The sequence below is a fragment of the Equus caballus genome, chromosome 21 (genome assembly GCF_041296265.1).
Source record: "Equus caballus isolate H_3958 breed thoroughbred chromosome 21, TB-T2T, whole genome shotgun sequence".
NCBI lineage: Eukaryota > Metazoa > Chordata > Mammalia > Perissodactyla > Equidae > Equus > Equus caballus.
This window is the reverse complement of record NC_091704.1, coordinates 17,437,770-17,465,125: the sequence shown is the minus strand read 5'-3', so window position 1 is coordinate 17,465,125 and position 27,356 is coordinate 17,437,770. Positions and strand designations below refer to the sequence as shown.

Here is a 27,356-nt window from a genome sequence, read left to right as displayed (position 1 = left end):
CTAACTTTCTGTTCAGGATGGGCAGGCAATATGTAGCGACCACTATGACCCTCAGCGCTGACCCAGTCCTGCCCCCCTCCCCCCCCCACCCCCCCCAGGCTGCCTTCTAGAACCCCCTCCCCCTAGGAGCTGGAGGGGATTGGCTGGGTCTTGGCAGTGACTCACAAAGGCCTTGTGGTACTAGGGCCCTGAGGCTGGCCATTCAGGCTGGTGGCTTCAGCTTCAGGGGCAGGTGAGTGGGGCTGGTGGAGGGTTGGTGGGGGGCAGACCGGGCTGGGTCATTTTCATCTGGCCCTCAGAGTCCCCTGGGCCCTCCGGTCCACTCAGCACCTTAGCCCCACAGAACAGGAGTGCTAGGGGCCGCTAAAGACCTGATGGTGGGTTTGTCTGCTTTGGGGATCCAGCCGGGAGACCCTCATGTCTCCTTGGGAACCTGGGAGAGTGGGCTAGCTGGTGTGACAGATAGGGAAACTCAGGCTCAGAGGGTTTAATCATAATTCCTGAGACAGCCACTTGGCTTATGTGTCCGGGGATTCCTATTCCTTCTTCCTGTCCCCTGTAATCCCATTTCTCTCACTCCGTCGTCTATCTGTTTGCTCATTCTGGTTGAATTTATCAAGAAGTCTGAACTATGCAGCTGATGAAACCCCAGACCCTGGGATGGACCCATTCAAGTCCCGAAGCTCCCATCTCCAAGTTCTGAATCTTGGGCTACACTCATCCATCCAACCATCCATTCATCCAACCATCCATCCACCCACCCATCCACCCATCCACCCACCCATCCACCCATCCACCAACCCATAAACATCTGCTGAGCATCTACTGTGTGTACTGTTCTAGGCACTGGGGATTCAACAGCAAACAGAAGAGACAGACATCCTACCTGTGGGCAGCTCATAGTCTAAGGCAGGAGGCAAATCAGAAACGATGTAAGGAAGACACAGCATTGGGCCTGCCTGGTGGTGTAGTGGTTAAGTCCCTGCGCTCTGCTTTGGCGGCCCAGGGTTTGAGGGTTTGGATCCCAGGCACAGACCTACACACTGATTGTCAAGCCATGCTGTGGTGGCATCCCACACACAAAATAGAGGAAGGTTGACACAGATGTTAGCTCAGGGACAATCTTCCTCACACACACAAAAAAGACACAGTATGTTGACTTCTCTGGGCCTCAGTTTCCTCCTCTGTGAAGTGGGGACAATGGCTGTGTCCCCTTCCAGGGGAGCCAGCCTCAGCCCCTTTTGCTGTTCTGATTCAGTTTACATTGACCCTTGTTCTGAATGGGCCCCGCCCATCTTGGGGCTGGGATGGAGAGTGGGTAGGGGCTGGACGCTCGGACATCACACGGGTAAAGCAGAATGTTCGTCCTGGACAGAGGCGGCACGTGGGCCTTTGAAAACAAACCGATTCTCATTGTCTCCGTCTTGAAGTGTTTGTCCATCATCATATCAATCATCGGTATGGTTGAATTCTGCCTTTTTACTATTTTTCTTTCTGCTGTCTCTGAGTTTTATTTCTGCAGTCACCCTCTTCTGCCTTCATTTGGGTTATCTGAATCTTTTTTAAAGTTCCATTTTAAGTTCACTATTGCTTTTTTTTTCCTGGCTGCTCAACCAATTGTCGTATACATCCTTAAGACACGATTGGCTTAGAGTTACTATCATTTGCTTCACCTAAAGTGTAGAAACCTTTCAACTATATGCCCTTCACATCCCCACTCTTGTCCTTGACACTCCGTTTGTCAGAGGAGTTACATCTACATAGATTACACATGCCACAAGGCAATGCTTTAATTTCTGTTTATCTAGTCATATGTATTTTATTTAAAAAAGAGGAAAATAATAGTCTTTCCTCTTGATGCAGATATTTACCATCTCTGACGTGCTCTTCATTTCTTTCCGGTGAGCTGAGCTTCCTTCAGCTTGAAAGCTTTCTTAGCATTTCTTGTAGTACAGGTGTATGGGCGACAGATTTGCGGTTTCTTTTATCTGAAAATGTTTTCATTTTAACTCTATTCTCAGAGGATATTTTCACTGGATGTAGAATTATGGGTCGGTAGGGGTTTTTCTTTCGGTGTCCTGTGTCAGTCCTCCCTATATTGCGTTGGGCTCTGAAAGCCCCTCCCGATGTGAGCTCTGTGATCCAGAGCAGTGGCCCCACCTTCGCCTTTCGAATGAGTGCGATGTTAGCCTTTCCAAGTAGAGGGGCTGGTGAGACACTGCAGGAGGAAGGGGCTCTCCTGAGGGAGGGACCGGTGGTGGAGGGGTGAAGACCCCAGGCGGAACCTGCCGCAGTCGTTGATCCAGAAGGTCGTTCCTCTGCCACTTTGCAGCCTTGACCTCGTGAAAACCTTTCTCCAGCCTTCTTGACCCCAAAACAAAAGGCTTCACGGTGGCCCATGCACTCTGCTGGCCCCGTCCCGACCAGCACCTAGACTCTCGATGTGTGCTCAAGTGTGTCACCAGTTGCTAATAGTCTGCTCCTGCACCTGTGCTCCCGGGGAGGGTGGCCTTTTGCTTGCCGGGAAGCTCCAGGCCTGCTCTGGCCTGACCAAACCAGAAAGCGTCTCTGCCGTCTGCTGGGCTGAGCCAAGTCGTCTCTGAGGTCTGAACCTGTTCCAAATTTGCCTCTCCTTAGGGACACTCCCTCAGCCTTCGGAAAACACAAAGTTTCCTTTTATCTCATACTCTTTTGTTATCATTAATAATTTGAGGCTGGCCCCATGGCCGAGTGGTTAAGTTTGCGCACTCCACTTTGGCGGCCCAGAGTTTCACTGGTTCAGATTCTGGGCGCGGACATGGCACCGCTCACAAGGCCACGCTGAGGTGGCGTCCCACATGCCGCAACTAGAAGGACCCATAACTAAAATATACAACTATGTACTGGGGGGATTTGGGGAGAAAGAGCAGGAAAAAATAATTTTTTATATGAAACTTCCCTGGTTTAACCTGTGTGGTTCTGTCTCCCGCCTGCACCCTGGCCACCGTCATCTCAGACGAGGAGCTGCTGAAGCCCTGCTCCACTGTGTGTTATGTATCATTTTTCTCTGACTGATTTCCAAATTTGATCTTTGTTTTTCAGAACATTGACTGTGTTGAACTCAGGTGTGTTTTTCTGTATATTTATCTTACATAGGGTTTGCAGAACTTTTTAAATCTGTAAAAACAATTTTCAACAAATTTTGGCCTCTATTTCTTCACATATTTTTATGCCCTCTTTTTCTGGGCACCCCCAGAAAACTGGGCCTCCAATTACATGTATGTTAGACCTTTTGATGTTGTCCCACGATTCCTAAGTCTTCCCTTCTGGCCCACTTTTCCCTCTGTGTTCTTCAGAGTGGGTGACTTCTGTCCCTTTATCTTCAGGCTCACTGACTCTTCAGTCATCTGCTCTCTGTTTAGCCCACCGGAGAATTTTTAAATCTCAGATATTATTTTCAGTTTTAGAATTCCACCTACTTCTTTTCTGATATCGATTTTTTTTTCTATTTCTCTGCTGAGATGCCCCAACTCGCCACTCCTTATGAGCATATTTTTCGGTTTAGCATAATTATAATAGCTGTTCTAAAATTCTTGCCTGCTAATTCCAACATTTGGGGCATCTTGGGGTCATACTCCATTGGTAAGTTTTTCCCAGGAACGTGAGTTGTATTTTCCTGTTTATTCATAAGCTGAGTAATTTTGGATTATATCCTAGACGGTGTGGATGCTCTGGACTCTGTTACCATCTTCTGAAAAGTGTGGGTATGTTTGTTTCAGCAGGTCATTAACTTGGGCTCATTATCACATGCACTGCAAACATTTTCCCCAATATTTTGGCTTTTGGCCTTATTTATGGCATCCTTTGCCATACAATTTCTTTTCTCTTTATGAAGTCAAACGTATTTATCCTTTTCAGAGCTTCTGCATTTCCTGTTTAGTTTTATAAGAGATCCCTGATTCACAGGTTATACACACATTCTAGTAAATATTCTCGTATTTTTAATCCATACAAATATATATTTTTTTTTGCAGGGAAAGATTTGCACTGAGCTGACATCTGTTGCCAATCATTCTTTTTTTTTCTTTTCCCTCCCCAAAGCCCCAGTGCATGGTTGTATATCCTAGTTTTAAATCCTTCTGGTTCTTCCGTGTGAACCACTGCCACAGCGTGGCAGCTGACAGGCAGGTGGTGTAGTTCTGAGACCAGGAAACAAACCCGGGCTGCCGAAGTAGAGAGCACTGAACTTGAACCGCTAGGCCATCAGGGCTGGCTCTGAAAGTTTTTTTAAAGATTTTATTTTCCCTTTTTCTCCCCAGAGCCCCCTGGTACATAGTTGTATATTCTTCGTTGTGGGTCCTTCTAGTTGTGGCACTTAGGATGCCGCCTCAGCGTGGCTTGATGAGCAGTGCCATGTCCGCACCCAGGATTTGAACTAACGAAACCCGGGGCCGCCAAAGTGGAGCACGCGAACTGAACCACTTGGCCACAGGGCCAGCCCCAAGGTCCTCTTAATTACTCTTCTTGTTCATGATCTTCTTCTTGGCTACTCTCATTCACCCTTCCATTTTATCACTGAAATCGTTTCTTCCGTTTTAAGAAAACTGTCCACTGAGATTCTAAGTGGAGACATTGCGCTCCGTGGAGGGAGTGCCCTCTTCCTGACCTTGGGCTGCACCTTTCACATGGCTTTTGTCCCCTTTCCTGGCCTTCGTAGAACTCTTGGCTTCTGTGTAAAATTTGTTCCTATGAATTGTATAGTTTGTGACATTACTATGAATGGTATTTTTTTCCCGTTTCCATTTCCAGCTGGAAAGCTGGGAGCTGTGTATATAAGTGATCTCTTGGGTCTTCTAGGTAGACAATCCCTGCCCCAGCTACACTCTCCTTTTCAAATATTCATACTGGCTCTTCAAGTCCTGTCATCATGCTTTTACTGTCACCACCAAAATCAATGATTCTGAGATTCCTGCAGTGAGGGTGCCAGCTGCTCACCTCGCTCTTCCTTGAGTGCAAATGACTAGGATTTCATCACTTAAAATGACATTTGCTGTGCTTAGCCTCACTGTTTTTAGGTATTATCCTATGTATAAGTTTTTTTTTGAGGAAGATTAGCCCTGAGCTATCTACTGCCAATCCTCCTCTTTTTGCTGAGGAAGACTGGCCCTGAGCTAACATCCATGCCCATCTTCCTCTACTTTATATGTGGGACACCTACCACAGCATGGCATGCCAAGTGGTGCCATGTCCGCACCCAGGATCTGAACTGGCGAACCCCGGGCCGCTGAGAAGCGGAACATGCACATTTAACTGCTGCACCACTAGGCTGGCTCCTATCATTTCTACTTTTGAGTGAAGGGGTCAGGTTCCCACGTCATATCATTCTGCCACCTCAACTAAAATGCTAAAACCCCTTTTTTTCCCCACTGAGGGAGATTCACCCTGAGTTAACATCTATGCCAGTCTTCCTCTACTTTGTATGTGGGCCGCCACCAGAGCGTGGCTGATGAGTGGTGTAGGCCCACGCCTGGGATCCAAACCCATGAACCCAGGTTGCCAAAGTAGAGTGCACAGAAATTAACCACTATGCTGCTGGTGCCTGCCCCCCAAATTTTTTAATTGAAATTCTGTTCATTAAAGTCCTCATGAGCCCACCTCTCAGACAAACACACGCACACACACACACACACACACACATACAGATAGTCTCTGACTTATGATGGTTTGACTTACAACTTTTCGACTTTATGATGGTGCGAAAATGATACACCTGCAGTAGGCCTTGTACTTTGGATTTGGATTTTGAGCTTTCCCCAGGCTAGTGATGTGTGGCACGGTACCCCTCGTAATGCGGGGTAGCGACAGCTGTGAGTCAGCCACACTCTCATCAAGGTGAACAGCCAGTACACGTACAACCATTCTGTTTGTCACTTTCATATGGAAGTCAATAAATTACTTATGAACAAATTACAAATGAATATCCATAAATAGATATTCAACACTTTATTATAAAATAGGCTTTGTGTCAGATGATTTTGCCCAACTATAGGCTCAGGAAAATGTTCTGAGCATGTTTAAGATGTGCTAGGCTAAGCTACGATGTTCTGTAGGTTAGGTGTATTAAATGTATTTTCGATTTACGATATTTTCAACTTATGATGTGTTCATTGGGATGTAATACCATTGCAAGTTGAGGAAGATCTGTATAATCATTTGTCAATTTGATGTTTCTGCCTCTAGATTTTTCTATGCATGTTCCAAAGTGTGTGTTTGTACAGAATCTTTTTTTTTTTTAAAGACTGGCAACTGAGCTAACATATGTTGCCAATCTTCTTTTTTCTTCTTCTTCTTCTTCTTCTCCCCAAAGCTCCCCGGTATATAGTTGTACAACCTAGTTGTGGGTCCTTCTAGTTGTGGCATGTGAGATGCCACCTCAGCATGGCTTGATGAGTGGTACCATGTCTGCACCCAAGATCCGAACCGATGAAACCCTGGGCCACGAAAGTGGAGTGCGTGCACTTAACCACTCAGCCACGGGGTGGACCCCTGTACAGAATATTTTTAAAAAGTCAAGTCAGGGGCCGGCCCAGTGGCACAGCGGTTAAGTTCGCATGTTCTGCTTCGGCAGCCAGGGGTTCACCGGTTCAGATCCCGGGTGTGGACCTACGCACTGCTTGGTAAGCCATGCTGTGGCGGGCGTCCCATGTATAAAGTAGAGGAAGATGGGCATGAATGTTAGCTCTGGGCCAGTCTTCCTCAGCAAAAAGAGGAGGATTGGTAGCAGTTAGCTCAGGACTAATCTTCCTCAAAAAAAAAAAAAAAAGTCAAGTCAGATGGTGCATATGGTGCAACCTGCAGTTGTCATTCACGATTATGCCGTGACTATTTGCTCACATCGTCACACGTTCCTGAGTGTCACTTAGAAGTATTTGGGCCTCTTTATGAAGGTCATGCATAGAGAAAAGCACCCAGGTTGGATTTTCTTTTTTTTTTTTAATTATTTTTTATTGAGTTAATGATAGGTTACAATCTTGTGAAATTTCAGTTGTACATTATTGTCTGTCAGTCGTGTTATAGGTGCACCCCTTCACCCTTTGTGCCCACCCCCCACCCCCCACTTTCCCCTGGTATCCACTAATCTGTTCTCTTTGTCCACATGTTTAATTCCTCATATGAGTGGAGTCATATAGAGATTATCCTTCTCTATCTGGCTTATTTCACTTAACATAATTCCCTCAGGGTCCATCCATGTTGTTGCAAATGGGACAATTTTGTTCTTTTTTTTATGGCTGAGTAGTATTCAGTTGTATATATATACCACGTCTTCTTTATCCAATCATCTGTTGATGGGCACTTAGGTTGCTTCCACGTATTGGCGATTGTAAATAATGCTGCGATGAACATAGCAGTGCATGGGACCTTTGGAATTGCTGACTTCAAGCTCTTTGGATAGATACCCAGTAGTGGGATAGCTGGATCATATGGTAGTTCTATTTTTAATTTTTTGAGGAATCTCCATACTGTTTTCCATAGTGGCTGCACCAGTTTGCATTCCCACCAGCAGCGTATGAGGGTTCCTTTTTCTCCACAACCTCTCTAACATTTGTTACTATTAGTTTTAGATATTTTTGTCATTCTAATGGGTGTAAGGTGATATCTTAGTGTAGTTTTGATTTGCATTTCCCTGATGCACAGCGATGATGAGCATCTTTTCATGAGCCTATTGGCCATCTGTATATCTTCTTTGGAGAAATGTCTGTTCATGTCTCCTGCCCATTTTTTGATCGGGTTGTTTGATTTTTTTGTCATTGAGTTGTGTGAGTTCTTTATATATTATGGATATTAAGCCTTTGTCAGATGTATTACTTGCAAATATTTTTTCCCAGTTAGTGGGTTGTTTTTTTGTTTCAATCCTGTTTTCCTTTGCCTTGAAGAAGCTCTTTAGTCTGATGAAGTCCCATTTGTTTATTCTTTCTATTTTTTCCCTTGTCTGAGAAGACATGGTGTCCAAAAAGATCCTTTTAACACTGATGTCAAAGAGTGTACTGCCTACGTTTTCTTCCAGAAGCCTTATGGTTTCAGGTCTCAGCTTTAGGTCTTTGATCCATTTTTAGTTTATTTTGGTGAATGGTGAAAAAGAATGGTCAATTTTCATTCTTTTACATGTGGCTTTCCAGTTTTCCCAGCACCATTTGTTGAAAAGACTTTCTTTTCTCCATTGTAGGCCCTCAGCTCCTTTGTCAAAAATTAGCTGTCCATAGATGTGTGGTTCTATTTCTGGGCTTTCAATTCTGTTCCATTGATCTGTGCACCTGTTTTTGTACCAGTACCATGCTGTTTTGATGACTGTAGCTTTGTAGTATGTTTTGAAGTCAGGGATTGTGATGCCTCCAGCTGTGTTCTTTTTCTCAGGATTGCTTTAGGAATTTGGGGTCTTTTGTTGCCCCATATGAATTTTAGGATTCTTTGTTCTATTTCTGTGAAGAATGTCATTGGGATTCTGATTGGGATGACGTTGAATCTGTAGATTGCTTTAGGTAGAATGGACATTTTAACTATGTTTATTCTTCCAATCCATGTGCATGGAATGTCTTTCCATCTCTTTATGTCGTCATCCATTTCTTTCAGAAAAGCCTTGTAATTTTCATTGTATAGGTCTTTCACTTCCTTAGTTAAATTCACCCAGAGCTATTTTATTCTTTTTGTTGTGATTGTGAATGCTATCGTGTTCTTGAGTTCTTTTTCTGGTAGTTCGTTATTCGACTATAGAAGTGCTACTTATTTATGTAAATTGATTTTATACCCTGCAACTTTGCTGTAGTTGTTGATTACTTCTAAAAGTTTTCCAATGGATTCTTTGGGGTTTTCTATATATAAGATCATGTCATCTGCAAACAGTGAGAGTTTCACTTCTTCCCTCCCTATTTGGATTCCTTTTATTCCTTTTTCTTGCCTAATTGCTCTGGCCAAAACCTCCAGTACTATGTTAAATAAGAGTGATGATAGAGGGCATCCTGTCTTGTTCCTGTTCTCAGGGGGATGGTGCTCAGTTTTTGCGCATTCAGTATGATGTTGGCTGTGGGTTTGTCATATATGGCCTTTATTATGTTGAGGTAGTTCCCTTCTATCCCCATTTTGTTCAGAGTTTTTATCATAAATGGCTGTTGGATCTTGTCAAATGCTGTCTCTGCATCTATTGAGATGATCATGTGGTTTTTATTCCTCGGTTTGTTGATGTGCTGTATCATGTTGATTGATTTGCGGATGTTGGACCATCCCTGTGTCCCTGGTATGAACCCCACTTGATCATGATATATGATCCTTTTGATGAATTGCTGAATTCTGGTTGCCAAAATTTTGTTGAGAATTTTTGCATCTATGTTCATCAGCGATATTGGCCTGTAGTTCTCCTTTTTCGTGCTGTCCTTGTCAGGCTTTAGTATCAGCGTGATGTTGGCCGCATAGAATGTGTTAGGAAGTGTTCCATCCTTCCTAATTTTTTGGAATAGCTTGAAAAGGATGGGTATTAAATCCTCTCTGAAAGTTTGGTAGAATTCCCCAGGAAAGCCATCTGGTCCTGGGGTTTTATTCTTTGGGATGCTTTTGCTTGCTGTTTCAATCTCTTTCCTTGTGATTGGTCTGTTCAAATTGTCTGCTTCTTCTTGACTAAGCTTTGGGAGATTGTAGGAGTCCAAGAATTTATCTATTTCCTCTAGGTTATCCATTTTGCTGGCATATAGTTTTTCATAGTATTCTCTTATAATCCGTTGTATTTCTGCAGTCTGTTGTTATTTCTCCTCTTTCATTTCTGATTTTGTTTATTTGAGCTTTCTCCATTTTTTTCTTTGTAAGTCTGGCTAGGGGTTTGTCAATTTTATTTATTTTCTCAAAGAACCAGCTCTTTCTTTCATTGATCCTTTCTACTGCCTTTTTTGTTTCAATAGCATTTATTTCTGCTGTGATTTTTATTATTTCTATCCTTCTGCTGACTTTGGGCTTTGTTTGTTCTTCTTTCTCTAATTCAGTTAGGTGTAGTTTAAGATTGCTTATTTGGGATTTTTCGTGTTTGTTAAGATGTGCCTGTATTGTGATGAATTTTCCTCTTTTCTTTTTTTTAAAAGATTTTATTTTTTTCTTTTTTCTCCCCAAAGCCCACTGGTACACAGTTGTGTATTCTTCGTTGTGGGTCCTTCTAGTTGTGGCATGTGGGACGCTGCCTCAGCGTGGTTTGATGAGCAGTGCCATGTCTGTGCCCAGGATTCAAACCAATGAAACACTGGGCCACCTGTAGCAGAGCGCGCAAACTTAACCACTTGGCCACAGGGCCAGCCCCTGAAATTTCCTCTTAATACGGATTTTGCTGTATCCCATATGAGTTGGTATGGCATGTTATCATTTTCATTTGTCTCCAGGTATTTTTTGATTTCTTCTTTAATTTCTTCAATGATCCATTGCTTGTTCAATAGCATATTGTTTAGTCTCCACATCCTTGTGCCTTTCTCAGCATTTTTCTTGTAATTAATTTCTAGCTTTATAGCATTATGATCAGAGAAGATGTTTGTTATTATTTCAATTTTTTTAAAATATGTAGAGGCTTGCCTTGTTTCCCAAAATATGGTCTATCCTTGAGAATGTTCCATGCGTGCTTGAGAAGAACGTGTATTCTGCTGTTTTTGGATGGAGTGTTCTATATATGTCTATTAAGTCCAACTGTTTTAGCTTTTTGTTTAGCTCCACTGTTTCTTTGTTGATTTTCTGTCTGGATGATCTGTCCATTGATGTGAGTGGGGTGTTGAGGTCCCCTACTATTATTGTGTTATTTTTGATGTCTTCTTTTAGGTTTGTTAATAGTTGCTTTATGAACTTTGGTTCTCCTCTGTTGGGTACATAGATATTTATAAGCATTATTTCTTCTTGATGAAGTGTCCCTTTGATCATTATATATTGGCCCTCTATGTCTCTCTTTACCTGCCTTATCTTGAAGTGTGTTTTGTCTGATATAAGTATTGCGACACCTGCTTTCTTTTGTTTGCTATTAGCTTGGAGAATTGTCTTCCACCCCTTCACTCTGAGCCTGTGTTTGTCCTTGGAGCTGAGGTGTGTTTCCTGGAGGCAACAAATTGTTGGATCTTGTTCTTTAATCCATTTTGCCACTCTGTGTCTTTTTATTGGAGAGTTCAATCCATTTACCTTGAGGGTGAGTGTTGATGCATGTGGGCTTAATGCTGTCATTCTGTCACTCGTTTTCCAGTTTTCCTGTGTTTCCTTTGTTTCTCGTCCTGTGTGTTTTAGCCTACCCATTGACTTCTGCAGTTTCTTATGCTGAGTTTCGTAGATTTTTCCTTATTTATGTTTTGTGTCTCTGTTCTGTTTTTTAGTTTAGTGGCTACCCGAAGTTTGTATTTAGAATCTCGTGTATAACATAGTCCATTTTCTGGTGGTCTCTTACTTCCTTAGCCTAGACTGTTTCAGTCCCTTTCCTCCTCCCCTCCTAAATTATTATTTTCATCTCTTATTCCAACTTGTGTTGTGAGTTTGTGATTAGAGTGATAAGATTGTCTTTGCTTTGGTGATTTCCTTCCCTTTATCCTAATGCTATAGTTGAATATTTGCTGTCCTATTCAGATTCTATTTGTCTCCCTACTCTGTGTTTTGTGACCCCTTTCTCCCTTTTTCTCTTTTTTCAGGTATGAGAGCCTTCTTGAGGATTTCTTGTAGTGGAGGTCTTGTGACTATGAAGTCCCTTAGCTTTTGTTTGTCTGGAAAAGATTTAATTTCTCCCTCATATCTGAAGGATATTTTTGCTGAATAGAGTACTCTTGGCTGAAGATTTTTATCCTTTCAGGTTTTGAATATGTCACTCCAATCTCTCCCAGCTTGTAAGGTTTCTGTAGAGAAATCTGCTGAAAGTCTGATAGGGGTTCCTTTGTAGGTTATTTTCTTCTGCCTGGCTGCCCTGAGTATTCTTTCTTTGTCATTCATTTTTGCCATTTTTACTACTATGTGCCTTGCAGTAGTCTTTTTACATTGACAAATCTAGGAGATCTGAAAGCTTCCTCCACACACATTTCTCTCTCAATCCCTAGATTTGGGAAGTTCTCTTCTATTATTTCGTTGAGCACACTTTCTGCTCCATTTTCCTTTTCTACGCCCTCAGGAATTCTGATGATTCTTAAGTTGCATTTTCTCATTGAGTCAGCTATTTCTCAGAGATTTTCTTCAGTTTTTTAAAATTCTTAGTTCTCTTTATTCCTCTGTCTGGAGCCGTCTATCTTCGATTATGCTAATTTGCTCCTCTATGGTGTCCACACGGGTATTCATGGAATCCGTATTCTGTTTTATCTGATCCATTGTATTTTTCATCTCTAGTATTTCTGATTGATTCTTCTTTATAGTTTCTATCTCTTTTGTGAAGTAACTCCAGAACTTGTTGACTTGTTTCTCCATATTTCCCTTTACCTCATTGAGTATTTTGAACTCATTTTCACTTAGTTTACCCATTTCCACTTCCTCAGGACCTACTTCTGTATTTTTATTGTTTTCCTTTTGGACTGGAGCTTTTGTAAATTGCTGGATGGTAGAGGAGCGGTTTTTGTGCATGATGGTGGTATTTGGCAGCAGTTACAGCCTGTCACCACTAGATGGGTGTTGAGAGGCTTGTTTTCTGAGCCCTGCACCTTCAGCCACGATGGCCCTGCACACCGCGGGTTGGGCGAGGAGGGGCACTTTCTCTTGCACACTGACCTGGATTGGATCAGCTCTAGCTCTCTGGTCTCCCGGGGCCCAGGCTTGCTGGGGTTCCCCCACGCGAAAGCTTTCCCCCGTTAGCGGTTTTCGCTGCTCAGGCGGTGGGAGTCCTGCACGATCCCGTGGATGCGCAGCCCCTCCCCAGCTCATTCCCGCCCCCACGGCAGCGATCCCAGTCTCTAGGGGAGGGAGCGAAGTTCTCTCCTACCCCGTTCCAGCTCCTCCGAGGGCGGCTCCAGCCTCTCCGACCTCTGTCATTTGGTTGCTGTGGGTCTCCGACGATTTCTGTTATTAGGATTTTTTTTTTGGTTAGAAAGCAGTTGCTCTTTTTGGTTGTAATTTGGAGGGGAGAGAGTCCCAGGTGAGCTCACGCCGCCCTGTTGCTGACATCCAGGTTGGATTTTCACACTCCAAGCCAACCTGGGGGTGATTGGCTCCCAAAGGCCCCTTGTGCCCTCTCTTAGCCAGCCACCACAAGGGCAGTCACTGTCCTGATTTCTAATAGCAGAGCTTAATTTCTTCTGTTCCCTTTCTAATTTCCTGTAATTGGAATAACAAATTTGTCCTCTTTTATGTCTTTCACTCAACATAATGTTTGTGAGATTCATCTATACAGCCACGTGCGACACAAATGACATTTTGGTCACCAATGGACCGCATAGACCATGGTGGTCCTGTCGGATCAGCACCACACAGCCTAGGTGTGCAGTAGGCTGTACTGTCTGGGCTTGGGTAAAATGATGTTCGCATAACAACAAGATCGCCTAACGTGTTTCTCAGAACGTGTCCCTGTCGTTAAGTGACACCTGAGTGTATGGGTGAGCTCATTCTCATTGTTATGTTGCCTGGGATTCATTGCTCTATACGTTAGTCAATATTTCTATTGACATTTATTTATACTGATATGGTGATTAATATACAGTTGACTTATCCATCTCCTGTTAATGGGCGTTTGGATGGTTTCGGGTTTGGGGTGAGTATAAACACCTGGACGTCTTGAATGTATTCGTCAGGGTGGAATTGATGAGTTGCCTTCGAGACACTGACAGTTTCCCCAAGCAGTCTGGATGCATCCGTCTTTTTAATTTTAGCCACTCTTGTGGATCTGGGCAATATTTCTCATGGCTGGATAGCATACGGCTGTGTGCATGTTTGACTGATTAATTTAAGCCACCTCCTGTTGAGAAGCGTTCGGGTGGTTTTTGTTTTTGACCCTTCTAAGCCATACAGTGATGAACATCCTCCAACACTCTTCCTGGTGCGCTTGTAAATGATGCCCGAGCGATCACCTTTTTGGTTATTCCCAGTTGTTTTGTTTTTATGTACAAAGTAACACTGGAATAAATTTCCTCGTACAATCATCTTTGTGAATTTAAAAGTTTTTGTTTTGAGATTTTAGAGTTTTTTTGCTTTTAACATCTCTTCTCATGTTCGTCTTGAGGACAGAGCCAGCCCTGGGCAGTGTTGCTGCACATTGCATGGGATGAAGGGCTGAAAGCTGCTTCCTCTTGCAAGCTGGCTTCTGAGATTGCACCTTCTTCTCCTGCACCTCCTCCAACTCTATGACCCTCCAAGGTATGAAGATATCTGGGCAAAGGGTCTGGCTGGTCCAGCCAGAAAGGGGGGACTTGTGCCAAACAAGTGTGTTATGCTCCAGGTTATGCCTCAGCACTGCTTGACAGCATCCCAACTCTCTCTGCACCAGGGTATTTCTGAAAGCCACGTTCATCCCCTCATTTTTCCCTCTGCCCATATTCCCATCTGTCATTGATCTATCCATCATCTATCAGTCACCCACCATCCATTCCCCCATCCAGCCAGCCATTCATCAGTCCACCTCCTATTCATCGATCTCTTCACCAGTTCCTCCAGGTCTTTTCATTTATACAGCCATTACCTGCTCAGATTTCATCCATCCACCATCTACCCACCCACTCATCTATCCCTCCATCCATTCCTCCCTCCTTCCGTCTATCCACTTATCCCTCCACCCACCCATCCTTCCAATCCTCCTTGCCTCCCTGCCTCCCATCACCTTTCCACTCACTCATCCACCCATCTATTTACCCACTCATCTATCTATCCATCCATCCATCTATCCATTTATCCCTCAACTTACCCACCCACTCACCCATTCATTTATCTATTTACCCACTCATCCATCCATCCATCCATCCATGTGCCCGTTTCCTTATTTATTGATCTGCTCATCAATTCATTAACATCACTCATCCACTCTTCCATCCAACCAAGCCTTCATCCATCCCTCCAGCCCATCCACCATTCATTCACCCACTGATTTATCCATTCAGTATCTAGCCATGCATCCATCTATCCATCCAATCTCCAATCCACTCACCCACTCCTTGACTAATCAAGGTAGCCACTTACCCAACACTCACCCATTCACAGCCTGGAGCCAGGCCCTGTGACTGAGATGGGGATGCAGAAATGACTCAGACCTGGTTCCTGCCCTCTAGGAATTCACAGTCAATGGGGAGAGGCAAATAACAACACATACACACAGACACACACAAACAGGAAATTTCCGAAATGGTGTGATCAGTGCTGTGCTCTAGTATGTCCAGATACAGCGGAAGTTTGAGAAGCAGGTCGGTGGTCAGGCATTCAGATGAGATGTGTGCTGCGTGCCAGTGCTGCGGTAGCCACAGGATAGGGAGGGAGATATGGCTCTCTGGGCAGGTGGCTGGGAGAGAGAGAGCCTGCAAAGGAGAGGGGGAAGATTGCAAAGTGCCAGGAACACGGGGTGAGTGCCCGCCCCAGCCAGACACCTCTTGTGTGCATGACTACACTCACTGACCCCCCGTTGCTGCCCCCAGGCACTGCTGACCTGCCTAGGAACCGAGACAATGCAGCAAGCAACACAGTTACAGTTGTCACCCAATGGGCAGAGCTGTTACCAGCTCCAGCTCGTCCCCAGTCTCCAAGACAAAGCAGGGACATCATATCCACAGCCCCAGCAGGAGCTGCCTTTGTCCAGGAAGACCCTTCTGCCACAGCTGGACAAGGACAAGACGGCGCCTCACCGTATGCCACGCCTCCGGGCTGTGGTTGAGAGCCAGGCCTTCAAGAATGTCCTGGTGGATGAGATGGACATGATGCTGTCCCGCGCAGCCACCCTCATCCAAGCCAACTGGAGAGGCTACCGGCTCCGGCAGAAGCTGATCTCCCAGATGACGGCAGCGAAGGCCATCCAGGAGGCCTGGCGACGCTTCAGCACCAGGCGCCTCCTCCGGTCCGGCAAGATGGTGGAGAAAAAAGTTAACCTGGAGGAAGGGGACATCCCTTACCACCCCCCACAGCAGGTGCGCTTCCAGCCCCTGGAGGAGGCCAAGTCCCTCCCGGCCCAGCCCGTTATGGTGAGCAGGGAGACTCAGTTCCCTTCCTCCGACAGCCTGGCTGCCTGCGCCCACCAGCTGGCCCTGCTGCAGTCCCAGGGCACTCCACAGCCTGACGTGCAGGCTCCTGGTGTTACGGGTGGCCCAGGGATCACCTTCCTGCCACAGCAAACCATCACCATCAGGCTTCCATGTCCAGTGAGTCCAGATGCAAAGAGCCAGCCATGCTTGATGACAAGAACCGTCAGAAGCACCTGCCTCGTCCACCACGTAGAAGGGGACATGATGAAGACCAAGCAAGTAATTTCCAGAGCTAATAAGGCAGGAGCCTCGGGGCCACCGTTCGGAAAGTGTGCCCAGGCAGCTCATGGGCCTCTCAAGACCCAGCCTCAGGCCCCCGCAGAAGCAGAGGTCCTCAGAGCCCCAGCGCAGAGAGGCCCAGTGCCTGTGACGACCAAGACCCCACCCCAGCCGTGTCCAGCAGCTACGATGACCAAGACCCCACCCCAGCCGTGTCCAGCAGCTACGATGACCAAGACCCCACCCCAGCCGTGTCCAGCAGCTGCGATGACCAAGACCCCACCCCAGCCGTGTCCAGCAGCTACGATGACCAAGACCCCACCCCAGCCGTGTCCAGCAGCTACGATGACCAAGACCCCACCCCAGCCGTTTCCAGCAGCTACGATGACCAAGACCCCACCCCAGCCGTGTCCAGCAGCTGCGATGACCAAGACCCCACCTCAGCCATGCAGAGTGCCCACGGTAACAATAACCAAGACCCCACCCCAGATGTACCTGGCGGCCCCGATGACAAAGACCCCGCCCCAGACGTACCCAGCAGCCCCATTGACCAAGACCCCACCCCAGATGAGCCCGGCAGCCACGATGACCAAGACTCCACCCCAGATAAGCCCGGCAGCCACAATGACCAAGACCCCACTCCAGTCGTGCCTGGCGGCCATGATTAACAAGACCCTACTGCAGATGTACCCAGCAGCCATGATGACCAAGACCTCACCCCAGCCATGCCCAGTACCCACGGTAACAATAACCAAGACCCCAACTCAGGTGTATCCAGTGGCCCCAATGACCAAGACCCCACCCCAGACATATCCACGAGGCGTGATGACCAAGATCCCACCCCAGCCTGGTCCGGCTGCTCCGATGACCAAGATTCCAGCCCAGATGCAACCAACAGCCTCAATGACCAACACTTCACCCCAGACACGACCGGTCGCTATGATGACCAAGACCCCGCCCCAGACGTGCCCCATGGCCTCAATGATTAAGCCCCCAACCCAGACACGACCAGCAGCCATGATAACCAAGACCCCGCCCCAGATGTACCCCATGGACACAATGACCAAGACCGCACTGCAGACGTGTCCAGCGGTGGCCAAGACTCCATCTCAGATGCTCTCGGGAGCCGCAGTGACCAAGACACCTCCCCAGACGCGCCTGACAGCCATGATAACCAAGACCCCAGCCCAGTTACGCTCGGTGGCCGCCATCCTCAAGACCTTGTGTCTGCCCCCTCCGGCAGCTCCACCTCCAGCAGGAGTGGCAGCTGCCATTCCCAACACCTCATCCCACGCATCTCTGGATGGAGCAAAGGCCAGGGCTGTGGCAAACACACGGCAGGCGGCGGGCATGGTCAAGGTCTCGTCCCACTCGTACTTGACTGAGGGAAAGGTGAAATGCTTCCCCCCACCTGCCCTGGGGGCTGTGGCTCCCAAGGCTCCAGCCAGGCCTCCTCTGGAAGCCGAGAAGATTAAGGCCTTCCCCCAGAAACAGGGGAAAACGGAAACAGCACGTAACACAAGTGCGGCCGCGGAAATGCCCAGGGCTCCCTCCTGGGCCAAGGTGGCCGAGGATGGGAGCAAGGCACACCTGAGGATGGACATCAGGAAGGTCCAGTCCCAGGTGTATGTGCCTGTAGAAATGGCCGTGGCCCTGCCGCAGGCACAGGTGGCCACACGTGTGAGCACAGCCTCGTGCCAGACGTACCCGCCTGCCAAGCTGACCAAGGCCCAGTCTCTGGCGCACCTGGACACCTGTCTGACCAAGGTGCAGGCCCAGGCGCGTCCGGCCAACGGGGCCGTCAAGGTCCAGTCCCAAGTGCATCTGCCCGCGGGGCTGAGCACGGCCCCGTCGCAGGCCCAGATGGTCTCGGAAACGGCCAAATGCTTCTACGCGGCCCACCAGCCTGCTGAGCTCAGCAGCAAGACGCAATCGCAGCCACTCCTGGCGGGGTTCAAGGCCTCCACCCAGCCCTGCCAGCATGTCGGCACCCTTGGCACTCTGCCCAGAGCCAAGCTAGAGGACAGACTGACCCAGCTCCCGCCCCACAGCTGCGCCCAGGGCAAGGCCACCCAGGGCCCACGCCAGGGGGCCTTCGAGACCCAGAGCTTGCCAGTGCCTCTGCTGGCATCTGCCGGACACTCCACGTGCAACGTTGAATCCTGGGGTGACAGCGTGGCCGCCCGGGCCCAGCCATCACTGGCCAGCCCGGCCATACCCTGCCAGGAGGAGCTAGCAGCCTCCCAGCTTGCCTCTCTGTGCGCTGAGCTGGCCGCCCTGCTGGGCTCCCAGGAAGACATCCGTGCCCTGCTGGCCCGAGCGCTCTCCCAGGGGGAAGCGAGGGCAGCCCTGAATCAGGCCCTGTCCAGCGATGTCCTGGGCTCCACGGTGGCCAAGGCCCTGTCCCCAGGCATGCTGGGCACGGCGCTGGTGAAGGTGCTGTCCTGGAGCAAGCTGGACATCGCCCTGTCCCACACCATGTCCTGGGGTGAACTTCAGGCAAAACTCACTAAGGCCACGCAGGGCAAACTGGTGGATGTGCTCAGCAAGGCCCTGACGGAGGAGGAGCACGCCGCCCTGAGCCAGGCCCTGTGCCAGGGCGAGCTGGGTGCCATCCTGAGCCAGCCTTTGTCTCAGGCGGCCCTGAGGACTGGAGCCGGCCTCCCCAAGGCGGCCACAAAAATGATGAGAAGCGGGATGACTGTGATGCCCTCCCCGATGGAGGTGGACCGGAGGGAGAGCCCAGTGGCCACATGCGGGCCCATCCTCAGCCCTGGGAGACCACAGCCCAGCAAGGTCAGGGTTCTCTCGGCCGGGGTCTGGGAGGGCTTTGTCACAGGCTGGCCCACCAGGCTCTTGGAGGGGATGGGGGATGGGGCCGGGATCATGGGGTCACCCTGCTCATCGGTGGTCTCTGTGGGAGCCTCCCTCACCAGGTGGGTGATCACCACCATTTATCAGCATCCCCTGGCCGCTGCCCTGGACCCCACTCTGTCACGGGAGATGGGGCCCAGCAGGGACTCCTCTTTACAGCTATATCTGAACCTGGAGGTCAGTGAGGAAAATGTGTGCCCTCACCCAGTGGTCCTTGAATTGGCATCAGATCTCAACCCAGTGGCGAATGACACGGGCCCCAATTTGCCCAGGTCACCCCACCTGCAGCCTCCCCCTAGTGTGTGGCAGCCGCTCATTGCCAATGGCGTGGGCCCGAGCACCAGCCAGCCATCAGTGGCCAGTGGCACAGCCCTGAGCTCCCACAATCCACACGTGGTCAGCAGGGTGGCCTCACGCCCGTGGACGTCGTCGGGGCAGGGCAGGGTGGCCCCGGGCCAGTTTCTCAGCACTGTGGGTAATGGGAGGGCCAACCAGTCTCACCAGTGTGCCACTGCCCATGGGGGTTCTGCTTGTTGGTGTCAGTCCTCTGGGGTCGGCAGGGTGCCCCCCAGTGTGTATCGACCCTCAATGGCCAAAGGTCCACAACAGCCATCCATGGTCCCTGAGGAGGATATGCAGAGGACTCAGTCCCCAAATCATAAACGGGCCTCCCTGGGCACTAGGGATGTGATCAACAAGGTGACCTCAAGTCCACAGAGGGCTGCCACGGTGAGCAAAGTGTCCTCAACCCAACCACGGACCCACAAGGCCTGTGACGTAATCCCACTTCTCCTGCCTGGTTCCGTGGCTCCTGCTCGCCGCCAGGCACCCAAGACTCAGGCAGATGCCAGTCCATCCCAAGCCTCCCCAGGCAGTCCGTTGGCCTCCCACCTTCTCCATATGGCCACCTCTGGGCAGGAGAGGAATCGAATGCAGGCTACCGTTTCCAGCATGCACTGCCCACAGGGGCTGCTGATGGGCCCCACACTCAGGAAACTGGTGGCCAGTTTGCCACAGGGTTCAGATGATGACTTGGCCAGAAGCTTCTCCCAAGGCTCCACGGACTACAGCCCAAACATGAGTGACTCCCAGAGCTCACTGTGTACCTGCAGCTTGCACAGCATGTCCGCCAGCTCCGTGGCCAGCCTGACCTCTGTCCACCTGGTGGAAGAGGAGTCCTGGGAGGCCAGCTCGCACAAGGACCTCCTTCTAGATGGTTCCCTCTCTGGGGAGGCCATGGAAAGGCCCCTGGAGCTTGAGGATGTGGAAGAGACCGAGATAGTGGGCCATAGGCACATGATCCCAAACCTCCACCAACAGTCCCCCGCAGCCTCAGAGCCGACCCCCACTCTGTACCACAGCTCAGTGTCCAGTCACATGACCTTGGGTGTCCACTGGGGCTCAGATGGTCAAGATGACAGGGATATGTCCTTAGGCCAAAGCTCCATGGGTCCGAAAGAGAGCTTGTCCCAGAAACCCGACAGGACAGAGCTGACAAGAAGTCTGTCTTCAGGTAATGTGGTCCCTACCATTTATCAGCAGCCATCTGTGGCCAGGAGGTTGACTCCAAGCCTATTGCAGCCATCAGTAGCAAGTAAGGTGGCCCCAACCCCAGGCCAGCCTTCTCTGGCCAGTGGGGTCACCCTCAGCCTATCCAATTCATCTAAGGCCAATGGGGTGGCCCCCACCCTAGGCCGGACATCTATAACCAGTAGGGCGGCCCCCAGCCTAGGCCAGCCATCTCGAACTAGTGGAGTGGCCCCCACACTAGGCCGGACATCTATGATCAGTGGGGTGGCCCCCAGACTAGCCCAGCCATCAGTGACCAGTGGGGTGGCCCCCAGCCTAGGCCGGACATCGATGACCAGTGGGGTGGTCCCCAGACTAGCCCAGCCATCGATGACCAGCAGCGTGGCCCCCAGCCTAGGCCGGACATCTATGACCAGTGGGGTGGCCCCCAGACTAGCCCAGGCATCAGTGACCAGTGGGGTGGCCTCTAGACTAGCCCAGCCATCAGTGACCAGTGGGGTGGCCCTCAGCCTAGGCCGGACATCTATGACCAGTGGGGTGGCCCCTAGACTAGCCCAGCCATCAGTGACCAGTGGGGTGGCCCCCAGCCTAGCCCAGCCATCGATGACGTGTGGGGTGGCCCCCAGACTAGCCCAGCCATCAGTGACCAGTGGGGTGGCCCCCACACTAGGCCGGACATCTATGACCAGTGGGGTGGCCCCCAGCCTCGCCCAGCCATCAGTGACCAGTGGGGTGGCCCCCAGCCTCGCCCAGCCATCAGTGACCAGTGGGGTGGCCCCCAGCCTAGCCCAGCCATCAGTGACCGGTGGGGTGGCCCCCAGCCTAGCCCAGCCATCAGTGACCAGTGGGGTGGCCCCTAGACTAGCCCAGCCATCAGTGACCAGTGGGTTGGCCCCCAGCCTAGCCCAGCCATCAGTGACCAGTGGGGTGGCCCCCAGCCTCGCCCAGCCATCAGTGACCAGTGGGGTGGCCCCCACACTAGGCCGGACATCTATGACCAGTGGGGTGGCCCCCAGCCTAGCCCAGCCATCGATGACCTGTGGGGTGGCCCCCAGCCTAGCCCAGCCATCAGTGACCAGTGGGGTGGCCCCCAGCCTAGCCCAGCCATCAGTGACCAGTGGGGTGGCCCTCAGCCTAGGCCGGACATCTATGACCAGTGGGGTGGCCCCTAGACTAGCCCAGCCATCAGTGACCAGTGGGGTGGCCCCCAGCCTCGCCCAGCCATCAGTGACCAGTGGGGTGGCCCCCACACTAGGCCAGACATCTATGACCAGTGGGGTGGCCCCCAGCCAACCCCAGCCATCAGTGACCAGTGGGTTGGCCCCCAGACTAGCCCAGCCATCAGTGACCAGTGGGGTGGCCCCCAGCCTCGCCCAGCCATCAGTGACCAGTGGGGTGGCCCCCACACTAGGCCGGACATCTATGACCAGTGGGGTGGCCTCCACACTAGGCCGGACATCTATGACCAGTGGGTTGGCCCCCAGACTAGCCCAGCCATCAGTGACCAGTGGGGTGGCCCCCAGCCTCGCCCAGCCATCAGTGACCAGTGGGGTGGCCCCCACACTAGGCCGGACATCTATGACCAGTGGGGTGGCCCCCACACTAGGCCGGACATCTATGACCAGTGGGTTGGCCCCCAGACTAGCCCAGCCATCAGTGACCAGTGGGGTGGCCCCCAGCCTAGCCCAGCCATCAGTGACCAGTGGGGTGGCCCCCAGAGTAGCCCAGCTATTGATGACCTGTGGGGCGGCCCCTAGCCTAGCCCAGCCATTGATGACCTGTGGGGTGGCCCCCAGCCTAGCCCAGCCATCAGTGACCAGTGAGGTGGCCCCCAGCCTAGCCCAGCCATTGATGACGTGTGGGGTGGCCCCCAGACTAGCCCAGCCATCAGTGACCAGTGGGGTGGCCCCCAGCCTCGCCCAGCCATCAGTGACCAGTGGGGTGGCCCCCAGACTAGCCCAGCCATCAGTGACCAGTGGGGTGGCCCCCAGCCTCGCCCAGCCATCAGTGACCAGTGGGGTGGCCCCCAGCCTCGCCCAGCCATCAGTGACCAGTGGGGTGGCCCCCAGACTAGGCCAGCCATCAGTGGCCACTTTATTGGCCTTCAGAGGACCCCAGCCCCCTGTGATCAGTGGTAAGGGTGGTGCACTCAGCCAGCCAAGCTGGGCCCCTGGGGTGAGTTCAAATGCACTGTCATCAAGGGTGAACACAGTGGCCCCTAGTCCGTGTCACTCATCATTTGTGAGTGAAGTCACCTCAAGTGCACCGTATCCGTGTGTGACTAGCAGCATGGGCCAGGCTCTGAGCCAGCCCTTTGTGGCCCCTGGGCTGGGCCCATGTCAAGATCCTCTGACGGCAAGGGGGGAAGCCCCACACCTCTGGGCCCCTGAGTTCTGCGAGGTGTCCCTGGGTTTCTGTCAGCCCCTTAGTGTCGGTGGGAGGTGCCCAACTGTAACTGAGCATCCCTCTGCCGCTCCTTCCACCCCAGTTCTCCACCAGGCATGCATGGCCCGCGGAGAGGACTCAGATTCGGGCCAGGCAAGCAGTGTGTGTCAGGGCATTGTGTTCAGGGACATGGCTGCATGCATACCCCAGGGTGCTGTGGCTGCTGGCATGTTCCCCAGGATGGCTCCAGGGACCTTGGCTGCTGGCATGTTCCTAAGTGTGTCTCAGGGACCTATGTGTCCTGGCATGACAGGGAGCATGTGCCAGAGAAGGGTGATGACTGGAATGAGCCCAGACCAATCTCAGGTGGCCAGTGGCACGGCTCCCATGGCAGCCCCGGCCGCTGTGGCAGATGCCCCTTTGGGTCATGAACAAGCCTCAGAGGTGGGCCCTGGCTGCTCCCTGGCTTCATTGCTCTGCGGACTGGCTATGAGTCCATCCAAGTCCCTGGCCAGCGGGGGCCCCGGCACGTCTCAGGGCCATGTCGATCTTCCAACATCTTTGGACCACCAGTGCCCTCCTGTACCCACAGTCGCTGCATCTGGTTACCAACAAGTATATGATTTCAGCTGGGAGCCTGGGATGGGCATAGCCAGTGGGCTGGCGCCATGTTCTGTAGCCAGTAGGATGACCACAGCTGTGACCCTAGGAACGGTGGTCAGTGGTGTGGCCCCCAGCCTTCTACCAGGTTATACGGTCAATGGTGTGGTTCAGCCCCTTCCTCCAGGGGCCATGGTCAGTGGCATGATCAGGACCCTGCCTCTGGGTTCTGTGGCGAGTGGGGCGTCCCCTAGTCTGAGTGTAGCACCTGAGGCTGGTGGGAAGAGGCGAGATCTCCCTGGAGGACCCTCTGCCAGTCTGACTGCTCTCAGCCTGCCCCAAGGCTCTGAGGCAAGTGCCCCTCCAGGTTCTGTGGCCTCTAGTGCAGTCCCAGCATCCATGGTTGGGGGGCTGAATCAGGGCCTGGCTCTGGGGCCCATGGCTAGTGCAGCTTGTCTGCCCTCCGCGGCTGGAAGCATGGCCCCGAGCCTTCTGCAGGGCTCCATGCTCGTGGAGACCACCCCCCAGCTGTACCAGGAAGCCCTGGCTGGGGAGGGCTCTACAGTCCCCTTCCAGGCATCCCACGCCACTAGCCTGGCTCAAGTTCATCCCCAGGCCTCGGAAGCTGGTGGCCCAGCCAGGGGAGTGCACCAGGTGCCCACGGTTCTGCAAAGAGCCTCACAGTTGCACCAGGCTCTTGGGGTGGCACCTTCTGAGACCACAGATGGCCAGGCCATGATGAAGCCACAGGACCTGTACGAGGCTGTGTCCCAGGTGTCCGTGTCCAGTGAGCAGTCCGTGGTCCTTGAGGACACCCCATGGATGGGCGATAGTCCCTTGGCAACTGAAATTGACCATGGTCGTGAATTTCTTGTAGAAGACGGGACTCTTCCCAATGGCCAAAGGCCCCTGTTGGAGGAGGTGGTCCCCAGCCAAGCCAAGTCTATGACCAGTGGTATGGCCCCTGTCCCTCCCCAACCCTCAAGTTTTGCCAAGCACTCCATAGGTGGCAGTGTCACCCCAATTCTGCAGCAGCCAATCAGCTGGGGGGCCCCCAGTTCCCACTTTGTGGCTGCTAGCAGGGTCCCTAGTGTGCAGATGGGATCTGTCAAGGGCACCGGGGCCCCCTTGGCTCATCAGCAGTCGTCAGTGGCTCACATTATACCCCAGAGCCACTCCTATGGGATTCAGGCTTCTCCCACAGTCTCAGGGTCACCCAAGCCGGCCTGTGGCAGTACTGTGGCATCTAGTTTGCACCTGGGGTCTGTGGCCGGGATGGGGACCCCAAGCACTTCCAGGTCAGGTGCCTTCAGCGTGGCCTCAGCTGTGCCGCCATACCCATCCATGGCTAGCAGGGCGGCGTCTGGGGGGCTCCAGATGGAAGCTGTCCCCAGTGCACCCCGGAAGCCAGTGTCTGGGGATGTGGCTCAGAACAGTCACCACGGCTTCCTTAGCTCGAGAAAATCCTACAGGTCTGTGCACGGGAAGCTCGTTTCTGAAATGCCAGATGATTCCTTGGCCAAGATTGTGCAGGAGCAGGCCTTCAGGAGTGCCCAGGAAGGTCCTAAGTATTCCACGGGGCCCCCACTGGCCCCACCGCCCATCATCCGCACCAGCCAGGTGGCCCACAACGCGGCCGCTCCTCGGCTGCACCTGGGGCGTCGGAGGGTGTCTCTGGGCTACGAGTCTTCCCCTAGCGGCTCTCGGCGGCCCCTTTGTAGCCATGAGTCACTTCTAGGGTCTCAGGATTTCCATAGCGCCGCGGCCCCTGTAGACAGTCACAGGGCATCCCTGACTCCTGCTGTCCTCCAGGGCCCCACGGAGGCTGGCGTGGCTGGTGGCCAGGCGTGGAACTCTGCTGTCCCCAGTGTAGCAGCTGGGCCCATGAACAGTGCTGCGGCCCCCGGCGGTGTGTGGGAGCCGGCCAGGGCCACCGTGCCATGGGACGCTGTGGGAAGCCAGGTGGTGGCGGATCCCAGACAGTCGGGGGAGCTGGTGGTGTCAGTGCAGGACATGGAGAAGATAATCAGCCAGGCCGTGGTCACAATCCAGGCGTGTGCACGCGGCTACCTGGTGCGCCGTACCATCAGGGTGTGGCACCAGTGGGCCATCGTCATCCAAGCTGCCTGGCGCGGCTACCGTGTGCGGCAGGAGCTGGCCCGGCTCTCCAGAGCAGCCATCGTCATCCAGGCCACATGGCGGGGCTTTTGCACCCGCCGGGGCCGTGCCCAGCAAACGCTGCAGCCGGGCACGTGGGCCGAAATGGGTGGCGGGACCAGGACGACGTCTGACCACCGCTGCTTCCAGTCCTGCCAGCCACACGTCTGTGCCCTTTGCCAGTCGCTGAGTCCTGGACTGGGGAGCCCGCCCAGCGTGGTGATGCTTGTGGGCTCCAGCCCCCGCACCTGTCACATGTGCGGCCAAAGCTTGCCCACGCGGGTGGTGCACGGCACCGGCCAGGGCTCTTGGAGCCAGGCGGGCATGCCCTGGGACTGTGCCTCGCAGCCCGTCACCCCGAGCCTCCAGCAGTCCCACCTCCAGAACAAGGCGGCCACGACCATCCAGTCAGGCTGGAGGGGCTTCCTCGTCCGCCGCAGGCTGAGACAGCAGCAGGGAGCAGCCAAGATGCTTCAAGCCACCTGGCGCGGCCACTCTGCCCGGTCTTCCCTCACCACGGATGCACTCCTGGGGCCAGCGGCCTGGGACAACCCGCAGCACACTCAGTGGCCAGGCGTCTAGGACCTTGGCTGCCCGATGGGGGGACCCCCGGGAGGGGCCGTGTGGCTCTCTGGGTCTAATGAATAAAGCTCTCTGCAGCCTGGGTCTTGGTCCACCTGTGCTCATGGGGGCATCTTGGGCATGGTGGTGGGGGGGTTGGGGGCATCTGGAACATCCTGGATGGGAGGGCCCCCAGAGCCTCCAACCACACAGTTGATACCTGGGGGTCTGTGGCGGGGATGGGGACACCAAAACCTTCCCGGAGGTCAGGGGCTGCCAGCACGGCCTCACGTGTGCTGCCGTATCCATCCATGGCTAGCAGGGCGGCGTCCAATCGGCTCCAGATGAAAGCTGTCCCCAGCACACTCCAGAAGCCCACGTTTGGGGACCTGGCCCAGAATGGTCTCCATGAGTCCCTGGGCCCTAGAAAATCCCACAGGTGTATGCATGGCTGCCTCCTTCAGGAAATGCTGGGGGGTTCCAACCATGTCTGGATTGTGGGGGAGGCTGGGTCCACCCCTAAGAGCCCCAGTGTGGGTAAGAGAGAGCCGGACACAGACAACTACAGCCGGCGGGGGTGGGCAGGGACAGGGCAGTGAGGGAGGGAGAGGGCTGGGAGCCCCAGAGGGGGCCAGAGGAGGGGCAGGCGGCTGATGGCGTCGGTTTGGGGCAGCTGTGGAGGGGGCCAGGAGCAGTGGGGGCTGCAGGGGGAAGGAGCACTGGAAGGGCCAGGGGTGTCCTGAGGGCATGGGCAGAGTGTGAGGGCTTCAGGGTCATGGTCCAGGCGGGGTTTTTAGAAGAGATGGGGGTTAAGTGGAGAGGAGAGCAGGAAAGGCGCCTTTGGCGAACAGTAGCACCGGAGGG

The 27,356-nt window shown here is 52.3% G+C and overlaps 1 protein-coding gene across 2 annotated transcripts; it reads left to right on the top strand.

Moving 5' to 3' along the window:
- Nucleotides 1-128: 128 nt before the first annotated feature.
- Nucleotides 129-26,595, top strand: IQCN (IQ motif containing N). Of its 2 annotated transcripts, none has more exons than XM_023625486.2 (4): nt 129-232; nt 14,173-14,301; nt 15,567-19,181; nt 25,587-26,595. In XM_023625486.2, exons 3-4 carry the CDS (start codon nt 15,597-15,599, stop codon nt 26,511-26,513), a joined length of 4,512 nt encoding a protein of 1,503 aa, XP_023481254.2. In that variant the 5' UTR covers nt 129-232; nt 14,173-14,301; nt 15,567-15,596; the 3' UTR covers nt 26,514-26,595. The 2 variants fall into 2 exon arrangements, with proteins under 2 accessions (XP_023481254.2, XP_070102749.1); XM_070246648.1 differs by having other exon boundaries at nt 176-232; nt 14,168-14,301.
- The last annotated feature ends 761 nt before the right edge of the window (nt 26,596-27,356 follow it).

Coding starts and splice junctions, on each gene's coding strand:
- IQCN (XM_023625486.2), top strand. CDS start 15,597: ATGCAGCAAGCAACACAGTTACAGTTGTCACCCAATGGGCAGAGCTGT. Junction 19,182..25,586: donor GGAGACCACAGCCCAGCAAG/GTCAGGGTTCTC, acceptor GCTGTCCTCCAG/GGCCCCACGGAGGCTGGCGT.